The sequence below is a fragment of the Corvus hawaiiensis genome, chromosome 16, assembly GCF_020740725.1.
Source record: "Corvus hawaiiensis isolate bCorHaw1 chromosome 16, bCorHaw1.pri.cur, whole genome shotgun sequence".
In the NCBI taxonomy this organism is placed as follows: Eukaryota; Metazoa; Chordata; class Aves; order Passeriformes; family Corvidae; genus Corvus; species Corvus hawaiiensis.
Window position 1 is genome coordinate 14,719,381 of NC_063228.1, and position 15,057 is coordinate 14,734,437.

General features: G+C 53.0%; 1 protein-coding gene across 1 annotated transcript in view; it reads left to right on the plus strand.

Annotated features, from left to right (window-relative positions):
* The first annotated feature begins 5,985 nt into the window (after nt 1-5,985).
* Nucleotides 5,986-15,057, plus strand: part of XPO6 (exportin 6) — a 56,123-nt gene continuing 47,051 nt past the window's right edge. Inside the window, exon 1 of the mRNA XM_048320595.1 lies at nt 5,986-6,160. Coding sequence (XP_048176552.1) covers nt 6,158-6,160 — 3 coding nt within the window. The 5' untranslated portion in view covers nt 5,986-6,157. The remainder of the gene's footprint in view (nt 6,161-15,057) is intronic.

Sequence of the window (15,057 nt, forward strand, 5' to 3'; positions counted from 1 at the left end):
CAGGCCCCCCGGTCCCCTGGCGTCAGGGCCCTGGCACCCAGCCAGGCACCCACTCACCAGGAACATGCTGCAGGAGCAACAAAAAATGTTAAAATTTAATGCCTTGGCTAATGGGCTGAGCAGAGTGGAGCAGGAACCTGGAAACAAAGGGAAGAGGATGAGTGTGCCCAGGCCTGGGGAGCCCCTAATGGCTTCTGGATTTGCATCCCACTGCACCCTGTGCTTCCTGGAAGAAGAGGACACCGTGCTTGGCTCACAGGACCCTCCTGCCTCACTAAATAAAATCCCACCACAATGTTGGACCAAGGGGCCAGTCACGAATCCATGTGGCTCCTGATGGATCCCCACAGGAGCTCCTGGTGAGGGACAGACCCCTCAGGAAGAGACCTTGCCCATGGGAACTCAGGCTCCATCATCCTCCTCCACCACCACCTGCACTTCTGCTGGTGTCCCACAAAATTGTGGGATGCTGAGAGCAGGGAGAGGCACAGAGGGGCAGGTCAGGACATCCTGCTGTGTTGTCTGCATGGATTGGAGGTCTGGGAAGAAGGTTGGGACACACTGAACTTAGTGTAGGTTCAAAAGAAGCCACAGCCTAAACGAGTCCTTTCTCCCTGACTGTAAGGGAGGGGAGGGAGAGAGCTGCTGTGGCTCCCACTGCTCCTGTGGCTCTGGAACTGTTGGAAGGGGTGGTTGGGACACTGGGATGAATTTCCAGGGCTCCTTTCAAGTACTCTTGACCCACAAAGCCTGTCTGAAGCTTAGTCTTGCTGTGCTCCCCATCCCTGTGTCCTTCGGGGATCTGCTCGGCGCGCTGTCCCCGGGGCCTTGCTCAGTCTCGGGCTGGGAGCAGCCACCCTTCAAAGGGAATCGGGAAGCCATTCCCAGGGATACAGTCAGTGCCAAAACCCCGGCATAGTCCCAGATGGATCCCAGCAGGGTGTGCAGCAGAGCAGGAGTGGAGGCAGGAAGACCTGGCCAGGACCGGTGGTGACCACAAAGCCACAAAACTCCCTCAGCCACCACGGCCACCCTGGGTGGCCCTGAGCAGTGTGTCCAGCACAGGGGTGTGGGATGGGGTGGGATGGCAGCCCCAGCTGAGCACCCTCCATCCCCGGGACAGCAGGCTGGGGGTGCCTGTGTCCCACCCCACGCTGAGGCAGGCGGAGGAGGACACAGACCCATCCCGGGAAGAGCTCCCTGTCCCCGGGCTCTGCGGGGTTTATCTGATTAATTATCCCCACTTGTACTTTCCACAGGAATTTGTTCTCAGGAATTTTTACCTGCTGGGTTTTTACAGCTTGCTAAATAAGCAAATTCCTCACCAAGGAACTTGGGAGACGTGGGGGCTTTGTGGACAAAACTTTTTATTTGGCTTCTAAAACACAGTTTAACCCTTTTCATCACACTGCTTTGCATGAGGTGGCAGGGCAGTAAAATGCTCGTTTCTCCGTGGCATTCCCAATGAGTTACAGCTCGGTTTGTGGCAGGAGCAATAAAGAAGATGGGAACAGAGGGAAGGGATATGAGGGGAAGCACAGCCAGCTGCTGGGTTGGCGTGAGGCTCAGACTCACCCTGAGGGCAAAACCCAAACGCTGCAAAACGGGAATGAAGCAATTAAATGTGATGAATATTTGAATGTGGGATTGAAGGGGCTGGAGCAGTGCAGGAGGCTTGGAGAACAGGCATTTCAGTGCCTGCTTGTAATAAAAATTGAGAGATAAACCATGTGGTAACAAATTATCTTCAAAAATCCTGTTCCCTTCATCTCCCCAAACTGCTGTTCAGCTCCATGCCTTTTCCACTCCTTCTGTGTTTTTAAAACATAAAAACTAACCAAATAAATTTTAAAAAGAGCTGGATGGCTTCTCCTGCCTCGGGGCTGGTCCAGGCACAGTCCAAGCAGTGCTGCTCTCTCTTTAGGGATGGAGGAGCCCCAAATTGAAATGGGGGCTGCCACAGTCACTGGTTTGGGGACTGGTGATTTTGTTTAAGACATGGCACTTCCAACAATGAGACAAAGCAGGCCCAGGCTCTGGCATGGCCACATTCCCAGGACAGGTTCCTCCTCACGCTCCAGTGATGCTGGAGGCAGATATAGAATTCCCACCTTGTTTTTTCATGGATCAATAGCAACAGGAGGTCCCTGATGGGGCTGTGTGAGACCTGGTGTTTCCTGTGCGAGGCACAAGGACACTGGGGACACCTGGATGTGTCTGTAAGGTCTAAAGGGGGCCTGGAAGGAAAATGGGGACAGACCTTTAATAAGGGCCTGGAGTTCCAGGGCAAGGGGGAATGGCTTCCCAGTGCCAGAGGGCAGGGCTGGATGGGATATTGGGAAGGAATTGTTCCCTGGGAGGGTGGGCAGGCCCTGGCACAGGGTGCCCAGAGCAGCTGTGGCTGCCCCTGGATCCCTGGCAGTGTCCAAGGCCAGGTTGGACATTGGGGCTTGGAGCAGCCTGGGCTAGTGGAAGGTGTCCTGCCCATGGCAGGGGTGGAATGGGATGGGCTTTAAGGTTTCTTCACACCATTCCATGCTTTGTGATGCCTTTACCTTGGGGCAGGTGTTTCTAAAGCAAAGGCTTGCAAAACTCAGCCTCACATCCCTGAAGGCTGTTCCACATCCTTGGCCTTTGCAGGGATAACTGGAATAGAGCAGAAGTCTCCCTGGAGGGACCCAGCAGTTTGGCAGAAGGTTCCTTCTTTAGGTTCCCATCAGCTGCTCCGTGCCTGTGGATCCCTCCCTCCTCATCCCAGGGAGCTGGAGCCGCTTCTCTTTCGAAGACCCCAAAAAAACCCCATCCCCAAACCCCCCCAGCGGTGGAAGCAGCAGGGCCCCTGCCTGGGGAGGCTCAGGAGATCCCTGTCCCCACTGTCCCCAGCTCCTCGGAGCACGTGGCCGCACACAGCCGTGCCGGGATGACAAACGGTGCTAATGAGATTATCCTTTAATGATCGCCATGGTAACGAGCCCGCGCAGCTGCACATCCCAGTGGGAGCCCTGCTGAGGTGGCAGCTCCAGCCTCGGATCAACACGGACGTACCTCGGCTCAGTGGGGGGGTTGGAGAGGTCTTGGAGTGGGTTTGGAGGAGTCAGAGGAGTTTTGGAGACGTTAGGGAGATTTTGGAGGCTTTGGAATGATTTTGGGAGGGTTGGAGAGGTTTTGGAGGCATTGGAGGGTTTTGGTAGTGTTGGAAATATTGGGGGAGGTTTTGGAGGGGGTTTGGAGGTGTCAGAGGAACTCAGAGGAGTTCTGGAGAGATTTTGGAGATGTTGGAGAGATTTTTGGAGGCATTGGAATGATTTTGGGAGGGTTGGAGAGGTTTTGGAAACATCTGAGTGTTTAGGTGGTGTGGGAAATATTGCAGAGATGCTGGATTGGTTTTTGGAAGGGTTTTGGAGGTGTTTTGGAGGTGCTGGGAATGTTGAAGAGGGTTTGGAGAGGTTTTGGAGATGTTGGAGAGACTTTGGAGAGGTTGCAGGTGTTTTGGAGGTGTCAGAGGGGTTTTGGAGGTGTTAAAGGGGTTTTCAAAAAGCTCTGGAGAAGTCAGAGGGGTTCGAAGGTGTTGGAGGGGTTTTGGAGGCAATCGAAGGTTTTGGGGGTGGCGGAAATTTTGCGGAAGTTTGGAGGTGTTGGAGAAGTTCTGAAGGTGCTGAAGATCTTTTGGGAATGTTGGAATATATTTGGAGGTGTTTGAGGGATTTTGAAGGTGACAGATTTTAGAGGCGTTGGAGGGGTTTGGAGGGTGCTGGAGTGATCTGGGAAGATTCAGTGAGGTTTTAGAAACATCAGGGTTAGAGATCTGGGGAAGGCTGGAGAGGTTTTGCAGGTGCTCAAGGGGTTTTGAAGGTCTTGGAGGAGTTCTGGAGATACCAGAGAGATTTTGAGGGTGTTGGAGGGTTTTGGAGAAGTCAGAGAAGTTTTGGAAGCATTGGAGGGGTTGCAAATGTTGGAGAGGTTTTGGAGATGTGCTGGAGATGTTGGAGAGATTTTGGAGAGATTGGAGGGGGTTTGAAGATGTTGGAGAAGTTTTGGAGAGGTTGCAGGGGTTTTGGAGAGGTTTTGGAGGTGATGAAAAGGTTCTGGAAGTGTTGGAGGGGTTGAGGAGGTGTTGGAGAGGTTTTGGAGGAGTTGGAGATGTTTCAAAGGGTTTGGAGGAGTTGGAGGGGTTGTGGAGGTGTGAGAAGGTGTCGTAGGGCATTTTGGAGGCTTTGGGCAGGTCTGGGGGTGATGCAGAGGCAGGTTTTGGAGCTGATGCTCTACCTGGGGGTGCACACGATGATCCATCGGCACGCCCAGGCTGTGTCTCCTCACCTGCTCCTCCCTGGGCAGCTCCAGCACCCTGCCTGGCCCGGGAACAGCGGATTCCCTGGAGGGATGAGCAGGACCGGGGCCTGTGGGGTCAGTGCTCTGCTGAGAGCGTGGAAATCAAATCCTCCGTGATGGAAAATCCTCCTGGAGACCCCGCGGGACCGCTCAGCCCTAAGCTCCTTGTGGAGCCCTGGGGCCAGCTCCAGCCCCACAGAGGGTTTATTCTCCCTCCTCCCGGTGTTTAATCCTCTAAAGGAAGTGCCAGCCTCTGCAATGTCCCCACGGGGGTGTTGTCCCCTCTAAAGCCCATTAAGCCACTGGGTTGAGCCACCTCTTGTCACTGCAGGAGCCACAGGAATTTGGGAACCGTAAGGAATATTTTGATCTGTATCAGCCTCACTGGTTTGGAGTTCCAGGAGTTCCCAGCTCCTTGATTTTGTGAGGCAGCAGTTAGGGACTGGATTGCCATTTCCTTGACATTAATCCAGTGGGTTCATGGATCTGGATCTCCCTGTTAATGCCTTTGCTCCTGGCCACGTCAGGCATTGGAAAGCTGATGGCTACAAAGAGCTCCAGGCTGAGGCAAACCTGGGACATGGGAATTCCCAGCCCAAGGACTCCACACCATGGAACTTTGTTATCCGTGCTGAGGAGGGCTGGAAGGGTTGGGGGTTGGCCCTGCCCTGGTTCATTTAATTACTTAATTAGTTACACGGGCACAAAGCCAGAAGCCACATCTGGTAGCTCATTGGGGGCAGGAGACAGCACAGGCATCCCTGGGGGCTGGGCTGGGGTCGAGGCCCCGATCTAAATCCAGGGCCAGCTCCAGGTGCAGGATCAGGTCCAAGCCCTGGCCCAGGTCTGGGTCCATCCCCAAACCCGTTCCTATCCCCATCACACCCCATCCCATCCTTAACCCTAACCCTAACACATCCCATCTCACCCTAACCCTAACCCTAACCCTAACACATCCCATCTCACCCTAACCCATCCAATTCCATTCCATTCCTGGCCATTCCTAACCCATTCCATTCCTAACCCATCCCATCCCTAACTCTAACCCTTCCCTTCCCTTCCCCACCCCATCCCATTGCATCCCATCCCTTCCCTTCCCCATCCCTTCCCTTCCCATCCCATCCCACCCCATCCCACCCCACCCCGCCCCATCCCATCCCAAACCCTAACCCTTCCCTTCCCCTTTCCCTTCCCATCCCCATCCCATCCCATTCCCATTCCCATCCCATCCCACCCCAGGCCCCGCCCACGATGGGCGTGCCCACCCGTGGCCCCGCCCCCCCACCCCATGCACCGCCCATTTCCTGCCGCGCGGGAAAGCTCCCTCGGCGCATGCGCACTGCGCTGGGGGCGGGGCCAGGCGCACCTCCGGGCGTGCCCTTCCCTCCGCGCCCCGCGAGGCGCCGCGCCCTTCTCCAAGATGGCGCCGAGCAGCGCGCCGCGCCGAGCTGCGCATGCGCGGGAGGCGCTGCCCGGCTCTGATTGGCCGCGGGCGGCCGGTGAGCGCTTCCGGCGGGAGGGCGGGGCGGGCCCGGGATGCGCCTGGCATAGCCCCGGCACCGACACCGGCCCCGGACCCGCGCGGGCCGCGCCGCCCGCCGCACCCGCCCCGTCCTCCCGCGGCCCTGCCCAGCGCCCCGGGGCTCCCCGTCCCGCCGGCCGGGGGAGGCCCGGGGGCTGGCTGCCGGCAGCTCTCCGGTGCCCGTGGCTGCGCGGCCGGCGGGGGCTCGCCGGTGCATGGGCAGGGAGGCCCCGCCGGGCCACCGCCGGCCATGAGATGAGCGGAGCGCGGCGTCCTGCCTAGAGCCGCCCCGGGGCCGCCGCGGCCATGGTGAGCTGGGGGAGCGGGGCCCCGGGCGGGGACGGGAGGGATGGAAGCGGAGGGGGAATTGTCCCGCGGGGCCCGGGACACCGGAGCCTGGGGGGCTGAGGGGCGGCTGCACCCCCCGAGCCTCCGTGGTCACGCGATGTAAAAAGCCGGGAAGGCAGAAATTCCTTCTGGGAGCGTTGGTGCCTGGGGATGTTGGGAATTACAGGTTTTACGGCGTTACAGCCAGTGAGGGTGCTGAGGGGGGTACCCGGAGCAGCTGTGGCTGCCCTTGGATCCCTGGCAGTGCCCAAGGCTGGACATTGGGGCTTGGAGCAGCCTGGGACAGTGGAAGGTGTCCCTGCCCATGGCAGGGGTTGGAACTGGATGAGCTTCAAGGCCCCTTCGAACCCAAACCATTTCGTGATTAAGATTCTCCGGCGCCAGCTGTGGGTTTGCCTTGATGGCCTCCAGTTTAGCCTTGGATAAGCTGTAGGAATGACCTGGATTCCTTTCTGTGCTGGAGACATCGGCCTTCAGCTGCGTCCCCGCAGTGCCAGCCGGGGCCACCGGGAGATGCAGGGGCAGATACAGCACGCTCTGACTTGCACAGTCTCTTCTTCCCCGTGATAAGAAGCCGCAGGAGAGGTCTCTGATCCTTTGGGTGCCCGCAGAGCCGGGCTGGCAGGGCTGGGAGGTGGGAATATGTCTCCAGGGGATCGGGGTGCTGCTCACTGTCACCATCCCAGAACTGCTGTTCTTGTTTTCCCCTTGTACCCACAGGGAGAACTCGTATCCCAGTATTTATTGGGATGCCAAAGGGAAGGCACAAACGTGTGCTTTGCAGGTGGGCAGGGAGTGGGGAGATGCTTTCAGCAGCCCTGGATCTGCCCATGGGGCTCTGCCTCCTTCACTGTCTCACCCAGAGAGTCCCACTGAGCACAGGCTGTAGTTTCTGGCCTAGTTTTCACCTCTTTCTAGCTTAACCTGCCTTAGGTGATGTAGGATCAAGCTTTGCACCCCTTTTCTTCTGGAATTTGGGATCCTGGTTGTGAATTTATTCACCCAGGAGCTGAAGTAGTCACAGCTGCTCACTGTGTGATGTGCTCCTGGTACATGATGGGTATTTTATTGGAGCTTTGCTCTCTGTAGCCCATTCAAGTTGAGCTTCATTGGTCCCTTGGAGAGGCTTTGCTGCTCCATCTGGGATGTGCTGGAGTGGGATGTGGTCTCCTCAATAAACACGGCAGTAGCCTGCTGCTCCTAGGGGTGTGTGGATGCTGACATGCTCCTGACGTGTCTGCCACGTGTCCCAGCTCTTTGTGGGTTTAGCTTCAGCCAAAGGGTGACATTTTTGAGGTGGATTCTTCTTAGAGAACACCCCAGGTTCACAAAGATGATTAAATGGCTTGCAGGGTTTGGTAGGCCAGGGTGTGCACTTCAAATTGCAGGTGGCAGAAGGACTTGTTAGTTCTTCCCTCGCTTTCCTGTGGATACACATATTTATCCTCCTGAATTACACCTTGTTTTCTTCTTTCTTTCCCTTGAACATCCACTATTTGGCTCAGCCACGAGTCCTGCCTGTGGAAGTTGAGAAGCAGTCCCTGGCTGTGCTGCAGGATTTACTGTTGTAACTCATCATGTGACTCCTGTGCAAGATTTTCCTTCTGTTCCCATTTCCTTGGAGCCTACAGATGGGCATGTTCTACTGCTAGTGCACCCTCCTTCCCGGAAACAGTTGGAAAAGTGTGAAGATGAGCTGCTGGAAGGCACACTGGGAACAAATAAAACATAATTCAACTCTGCTCCAGAATAACAGGCTGCTGGAAGCAGATTTTCCGTAGTGGGGTTGAAATGGAAGGGAATGAGCAGGGATGAATTAGAGCTTGATTAACTGGGGAGGGATTTTGGGAGGAAATTGGGAAGGCAGGAGGGAATGCAGTGATGCACAGTGAGCTCAGACACTACAAATGTTGTAGAACAAGTGCCTGTTTGCTGGGCTTAGTTGCCACTCATGGCTCAGAAATCTTAATGCCACTTAAAATTTGGGTTCAGAGGAAGCTTCAGTCATTCTTTGCTTTCAGAGGTATTTGCAGAGAGCTCTGGGCATCCCTGTGTGGTGGCTCTTGGGGTGCTCCTGCTTGTTGTGTGTGTAAATAGGGCTTGTGCAGTGTCCAGTTTGGGGCTTTCTGTAGGAGAGGTGGTGAGGATGTCGTGGTGTCTCCGCAGGGAGAACAGGATATTGCAAAATCCAGGTGGGTTTCTGTGGAGTTCGACTCTAAACACACAGGAACCAGATCCAACTTCAAACTTTTCTCCAAAAATTATTGTATTGTTTCCTACTCAGCTTTTAGGGTCCTTCTAGAGGATTTTAGTGAACAGCTTCAAGGTAAATATTGTTCATGGAGCTATCCTTGAAGGGATTTGTTTTCCGTCCAAATAAGCCATGTCTTTGTCTCATCACTCCTTCCTTCACCTTTGTTGCTTCCACTGGTGAACATGAACCATCTCTGAAGCCCTGGGAGCACAGCTGGGATGTCCTGAGCAAACCACTCCCCTGGGAATTGCATTTGTAACTCCCATGTGAGGCTGGAATTTCGGTGATTGCCTCCTAGGTAATACATTCTTCAGTTACGTGGGATTTGTATCCTGCCAGCAAATCCAACAGCTTAGGAGAAGGGACTTCCAGGAAATGCTGCTTGGTGAGGTTTGGGATTCAGAGATGCTGCAGAGCTGCAGACAGGCTTCTCCCAGAACAAATCACAGTTCCCTCGGGTTGTCCCTAGGCCTCCCAAGCGAGCGGCCACGCGGGGAGCAGGCAATGGAAGTGGCAGCCCAGATCCAGGGAATCTCGTGTCCCTGTTCCCGGTGAGGCACATGGAGCTGCTGAAATGGGAGCAGGCAGTGGGCGTCTGTAGCTTGGATGTTTCTGAGTTTCCCACAGCAGCATCCTGGCTTTCATTCCATAGCCTCCCTTACCACCTTCCCATTTTTTAGCAGTGAGTGCTGTTGTTTCTCGTGCTTGAAGCTGCCTGGTGGTGGTTTAAGCCTTTCATTCACGAAGGAATGAAGTGTGTGTGGATTGCAGCATGTCCTGCCAGGTAATGCTGGTGAGCCCTGGGTTATCCTGGTGCTCGTGGTTGCCAAGGAGCTCCTGCTCGATTACCAAATAACTCCTGTTGATTCTGTGTGAGCCTCGCTGAGCTGGTGGCCCTGAGGCTGGCTCAGGCTGTGGGCTGTGAACCAGAGCTGCTGTGGGGAGCACTCCTGCTGTTTGCAGGTGACTGAGGATGTTGTGACAGGAGGGAGCAGCAGCTTCTTGCTCCTGCAGAGCCCCTTGGCCTGGCTGTCCCATCACCCTGGGGACACTTGGGCCCCATGTGGGCTGTGCTGCCTGTTCCTGGCTCAGGTGAGCTCAGGGATGCTGTGCTGCCTGTTCCTGGCTCAGGTGAGCTCAGGGATGCTGTTCCTGGCCTAGGTGAGCTCAGGGATGCTGTGCTGCCTGTTCCTGGCTGAGGTGAGCTCAGGGCTGTTGTTCCTGGCCCAGGTGAGCTCAGGGATGCTGTGCTGTGAGGACATGGGGAGGATGCTGCTGCTGCACAGGCAGGAAGTGCTGGCACGTGGCGAGGTGGGCTCAGCTTCACAGCAGGGTTTTGGGATGAAGAGAGAGCTGAGCGTGCTGTCCCCTCCCTCTGTCCCCCAGAAGTGCCAGCTGAGGTGCAGCATCAAAACCACACCACTGAGCCCAAAGTTCTGCCTGCTCTCAGTGCATCCCCTTCATGTGCAGTTCCAAATAAAAGCAAACCCTTTGTAGAACCCTTCTGACTCAATCAGCTGCTGAGCAGAGAAACAAGAGAGTAGGAACTCAGCAGTTCCGGCCTCAGCTCCAACATCTGGCTTCCTTTTTTGGCTGGCAAGTCATATTGTGACTTTGTGTGCCCCCTGGTTATCTCCCCTTTATTAAATCATCAAACTGGAGCTGATGATTGATGCCGGGGAACTTTCCCATCTCTGCAGCAAAGCCTGGGTGGCTCCAGAGATAAACGAGGAGTGGGAACTGTAGCAGGAGAGCTGATCTCTGCTCAGATGCTTCCTCCAGAAGCAAAGCTTTTTCTCAGAAGAAAACAGCTCATTTAGCAGAATGGTTGCACGTAATCCCTTTCAGGACCTATAATAATTCCAATACATCCATATTTCAAAGAGCTGGGTAGCTAAATGTAGGCTGCACTGGCTCCAGGAGGACTAAAAGCCATCAAGGCAAAGTTGTTGAGCCTCCAGGTTCACTAAATGAGCTTGAAAAGCTCATTTCCACTGGCTGTTGCTGATGGATGGGTGGTGGTGGTTGTAATTGTTTCAGCAGAAAAGCATTAAAATGTGGCAGGTACCACAAAGCTCCTGCCATGGGGTTCAGGGCTGTGGAGAGATCACTCCACGTGTGGATACATGAAAACGCCAAGAATTCAGGGTTCCGTTTGGTGAATTAATTGCACATTGTTCAGTGGTGTCATTTAGGAAAGCTGCTGTTAATGTTGTATTTATATGTTGGTATGTGCGGAGTAGAAGAAAATGGAACTTTGAGGTGTATAGGCTGATACCTGTCTGGTAGAATGTGCCCTAAAATCCTTCCAAATCGTTGTTCTCTATCAGACAGCAGATATTTCCTCTTAGGAACTATATTTGTATTTGGGTCACTGCTCCCTTGGCTTTCTCTGCATCCCAGGTGTCAACATGACAACCTTCTTCTCTGAGAGAAGGAAAAGGAGGTGTTTGCTGCTTTGTTTTATCAAAATCAAATGTTTAGGCTCCCATTTAGATCAAATAAGTTTTGGAATCCCATTTCCAGTGTTTATGAAGTGTGCAGCATGTGCCTGTTCTCCCTTGAAGGCCTCATTGTTCCAACCAAAATGTAAATATTAGTATTTTGGTAGAGGGAAAGCAGTTGGCTTTTCCCCCTACTGATTCTGATGGTCAAGGACTTCCCTACTCATCCAGGCACCCCCTGGGGTTTATTTGTGGGTTCTCTGTCCTCTGGAATTTTGGGAATGATGCAGCTTCTCCTGGGCAAAGAAGCACCAACAGCTTAAGGTGAAGCAGCTCTTTTCCAGTCTTACCTTCCCTCCACACACATTTGATGCCTTTCTTTATCCATGTTTCTCTTTCCTGTTTACACTCAGGATACTTTCACCCCACCAGAGCTATTCCAGGCTCTTCTAGCAACACCACAAATTCCTTATTTTTTCTCCCCCTGATCTTCCCTGACCCTTCTCCTATGTGGACCATGCCCAGAATTCCATTTCTTCTCCCATTTCCAACCCTTTGCATTCACGCTCTAAATTACCTTTTGTTTGTTCCAGCATCTCTGGGTTTGTGGCTGGATCTCTCTGTGTATTTTTAGCAGTTTGACTTAATATTTTATTAGGGCTTTAATTGCAGCGTGGATTTCTTCCCAAGAGGGATTGTCCTGGTTCCTTTTTGTCCCCTCTTTGGAGAAAGGAGCGTGCTCATCTGTTTTGTGTACTGGCTTGTCAGGATGCCAGAGCCAGCACTGGATGCAGCTTTCCAGAGGGGAATGTGTTTTGGTTTCTTTTCCTTTGGAGAGATGTTTTGCCTGAAAAATCTGTGTTGTGCTCAGCTGCTTCATTGAGTAAGAACAGAACAGGTTTCTTCTGCATTGCAATTCCACCTTTTCTTTGGGATGAAGAGCAGTTTCTTCCATGGAAGTTTGGCTCAGTGGTGGTTTCCCTGGTGTTTAAAATCAGGGTCTGGAGAGGATACAGCAAAACGGGCTACTCAGCATGGCTGCATTTGTTGTTCCTCATCCCAATCCCTTATCCTTTGGTTATGGGGGATAAAACTGTATTTTCTACAATTCCTTGGCTTCCTTTTTGCAAGTGTGAAGGAAACAAAGAGGAGGACGATGTGATCCATGGTCTCTGCCATGGAAGTGTGGGGTCAATGCTCAGGAGGCAATTCCTGCTCCCATTCATGGCTGGGGGCTGCACCAGCCATTCCTCTGATCCCAGGAGTTGCTGGATTTGGGATTGAGGGAGGCTGCGGGGGGAAAAGGCAGCTTTGGCTTTCAAAAGCTGCTTTTTCCTGTTTTCTGCTGGTGCTTGATGGAGCTGGTTGGGTCATGGTGCCCCTTTGGATGCCCCAGGACAAATATCCCTCCACTGGGCCATCAGAGCCCTCCTGCTGTGGACAGAGAGCCGGAACCTTCCCGGGGGCTGGACACCCCGGTTGTCCCAGAGGTGCAGGGGCGAGCAGCAAAGTGCAGTTGGGAAATCCCCCAAAGTGCAGAAGCTTTGCAGATGTCAACATCTTGTTTTTCTTTTAATTGGACTGGATGTTCTCCCTGTGTGAGCTGTCCTTTGAAAACATTTTAATTAACAAAAAATCTTTGTTATTCCCATGGTAGTTTCATTATACACTCTTAAATGCCCAACACAAGTTTTAATGCTCTTGCCAGGAATAAAATTTAGACTATCACAGTCTTTTTTTCTTCTCTTTGACACAGGGTGAGGGTCTGAAAATTCCACATTTTTGTGTAGTGTAATCACACCTCCTTGGAAATCAGGTCTGGCTGGTGTAATGTATTGGGTAAGGTATAATCCTGGCCCCAAGTTTGCCCTAAACCTTGCACTTTGGGTAGCCAGGTGTTGGGAGAGTTTTTCCCCATGGTAATGGGCTTAATCCTGCCAGGCAGAAGTGGATGTTGGAGAACTACCTGGAAAAATCAGCAGGATTTGCTTGCTGGAGCTGCATCTGAGTAGAGGTGCCCCTTTAAGAAATATGCTGAATAATTGGTTTTTTTCTTACATTCACTTTCTTTTTTTGCTTGTCCTGGTGCTTCCCATTTCCAGCTCTGCATATGTGCATAATTCCAGAGACTCCTTCACTTGGGGCTACAAACAACTGTGATTCAGAGCCTTTCCCTGGGTATTATTGGGAGTTGTCTGGAGGCTGAGATAAATAAGGGTTTATTTGCGGCTCTGCTGACAGTGAAGGATTTGAGAAGTGTTTTTAAAAATCTCTTCGTGCATCTTGAACTCCTTAGAGCTGCTACACAACCATGCTGGGTTCTCCACTCCTCTCACTTGGGGTTGTCTTTTCTTGTCTTCTTTCTGGTCAGAGGAGCTGCTACGTTTGTACAAGTGGGGAGGAACAAGGGTTTGGCATTTTTAAGTGTCAAATTTATCTGTAAGAGCATGAAAAGTGTTCCCTTTAGGAAGGGTCATTATAACCACAGGAAGGATGTGGAGCTGCTGGAGTGAGTCCAGAGGAAGCCCCAAGGGCTGGAGCCCCTCTGCTCTGGAGCCAGGCTGGGAGAGCTGGGGGTGCTCACCTGGACAAGGGAAGGCTCCAGGGACACCTCAGAGCCCCTTGCAGGGCCTAAAGGGGCTCCAGGAGAGCTGCAGAGGGACTGGGGACAAGGCATGGAGGGACAGGACACAGGGAATGGATCCCACTGCCAGAGGGCAGGGCTGGATGGGATATTGGGAAGGAATTGTTCCCTGGGAGGGTGGGCAGGCCCTGGCACAGGGTGCCCAGAGCAGCTGTGGCTGCCCCTGGATCCCTGGCAGTGTCCAAGGCCAGGCTGGACATTGGGGCTTGGAGCAGCCTGGGACAGTGGAAGGTGTCCCTGCCCGTGGCAGGGGTGGCACTGGATGAGATTTAAGGTTCCTCTGACCCAAACCATTCCATGATTCTGTGATGGGTGTGGGGTTTTTAGACAGACTTCAGCTAAGAAGGCCCTATGGGCTGCAGTGTCAGTTCATTTGGCACTGCTGCTCATCTCTTGATTTCTGGGCCACTGGAGGAAGATGATGGCGTTTTGCTTAACACCTTTTACAGATACTTTTTACAAGGATTTTTTTATTCCCTTCACAAATAGTCTCCTCAGAAACATACTCATTTCCAAAGGATTCCTTGGGATCTTTTTTCCACCTGCCTGTTTAGAAGTTGGGTTACTTCACCTAAACCTCTGGAGAAAGTGGTGTCTCAAACTGAGTGAAGCATTTGGGGCAGCCCTGTGGTCCTGCCTGATTTGTTTAGGTAGAGAAAAGGGAAGTGATTTGTTCCTCGTGCCTGTGGTCCTGGGGCTCCTGCACAAGCATTGCCTTGAAGGGAAGGATGGGATCTCCCTCCAAGGGGTCGCTGGCTGGTTTGGAGGGTGGGGCATCCTGGGGAACCCAGCAAAGGGAGAGCGTGAAGTGAAAGCAATGATGCAGCTTGGGAGGTGTGAGTTTCTAGACTTTGCTGGGGGGAATTTAAGTGAATTCTGAACTGAGACAACCAGAATCACCTTGCAGTGTTTTACCTTCTGGAAGCAGCCCCTGCCCAGCTGAGCGCCCTTGGCAGATGCTCAGCTGTGTCCGTCTGAAGAGCAGATTTTGTTTGGCTGGTTTTGCTGATAACCCACAGAATGAAAAGTTGTTATCGTTGATAGCTTAAAAAGTGGTGGCCAGCAGCTGAGAAGTGGCTGAGCCAAGTATCTGCTGGGGAAAGGCTGATGACTGTGGCTGGATTGTCACATTTAAGTTGCAAGTCCAAAAAGTGACTCCAGAGCCGCCTCTGCCTGCTGTGCTTTGGTGATGTGCAGGGTATTGATCTTGAGGAATCTGCTTTGGGTGCTTCTGCACTTCTCAGCTGTGTATTGTTATTTTAGCAACTGCTTGTTTGGGAAAATACTGTGTTGCTGAGCCATTTCCAGCGACTAAACCACAAGAAATCAATTAGGAAGTCACCAGCACGTGACCAGCCGCCTTTCCTGGGCGTCAGGGACCCAGAAATCACTCTTGGGCTCATCTTCAGCAAGCGTGGCTTGAAACAGCACTGTGCCTAAACCTTCCTTTGCTTATTCCAGCCTGCTGGGATTGTTTTATTCCTTTGCTGGGTTTCTAAGGGAATTCCTAGGTGCT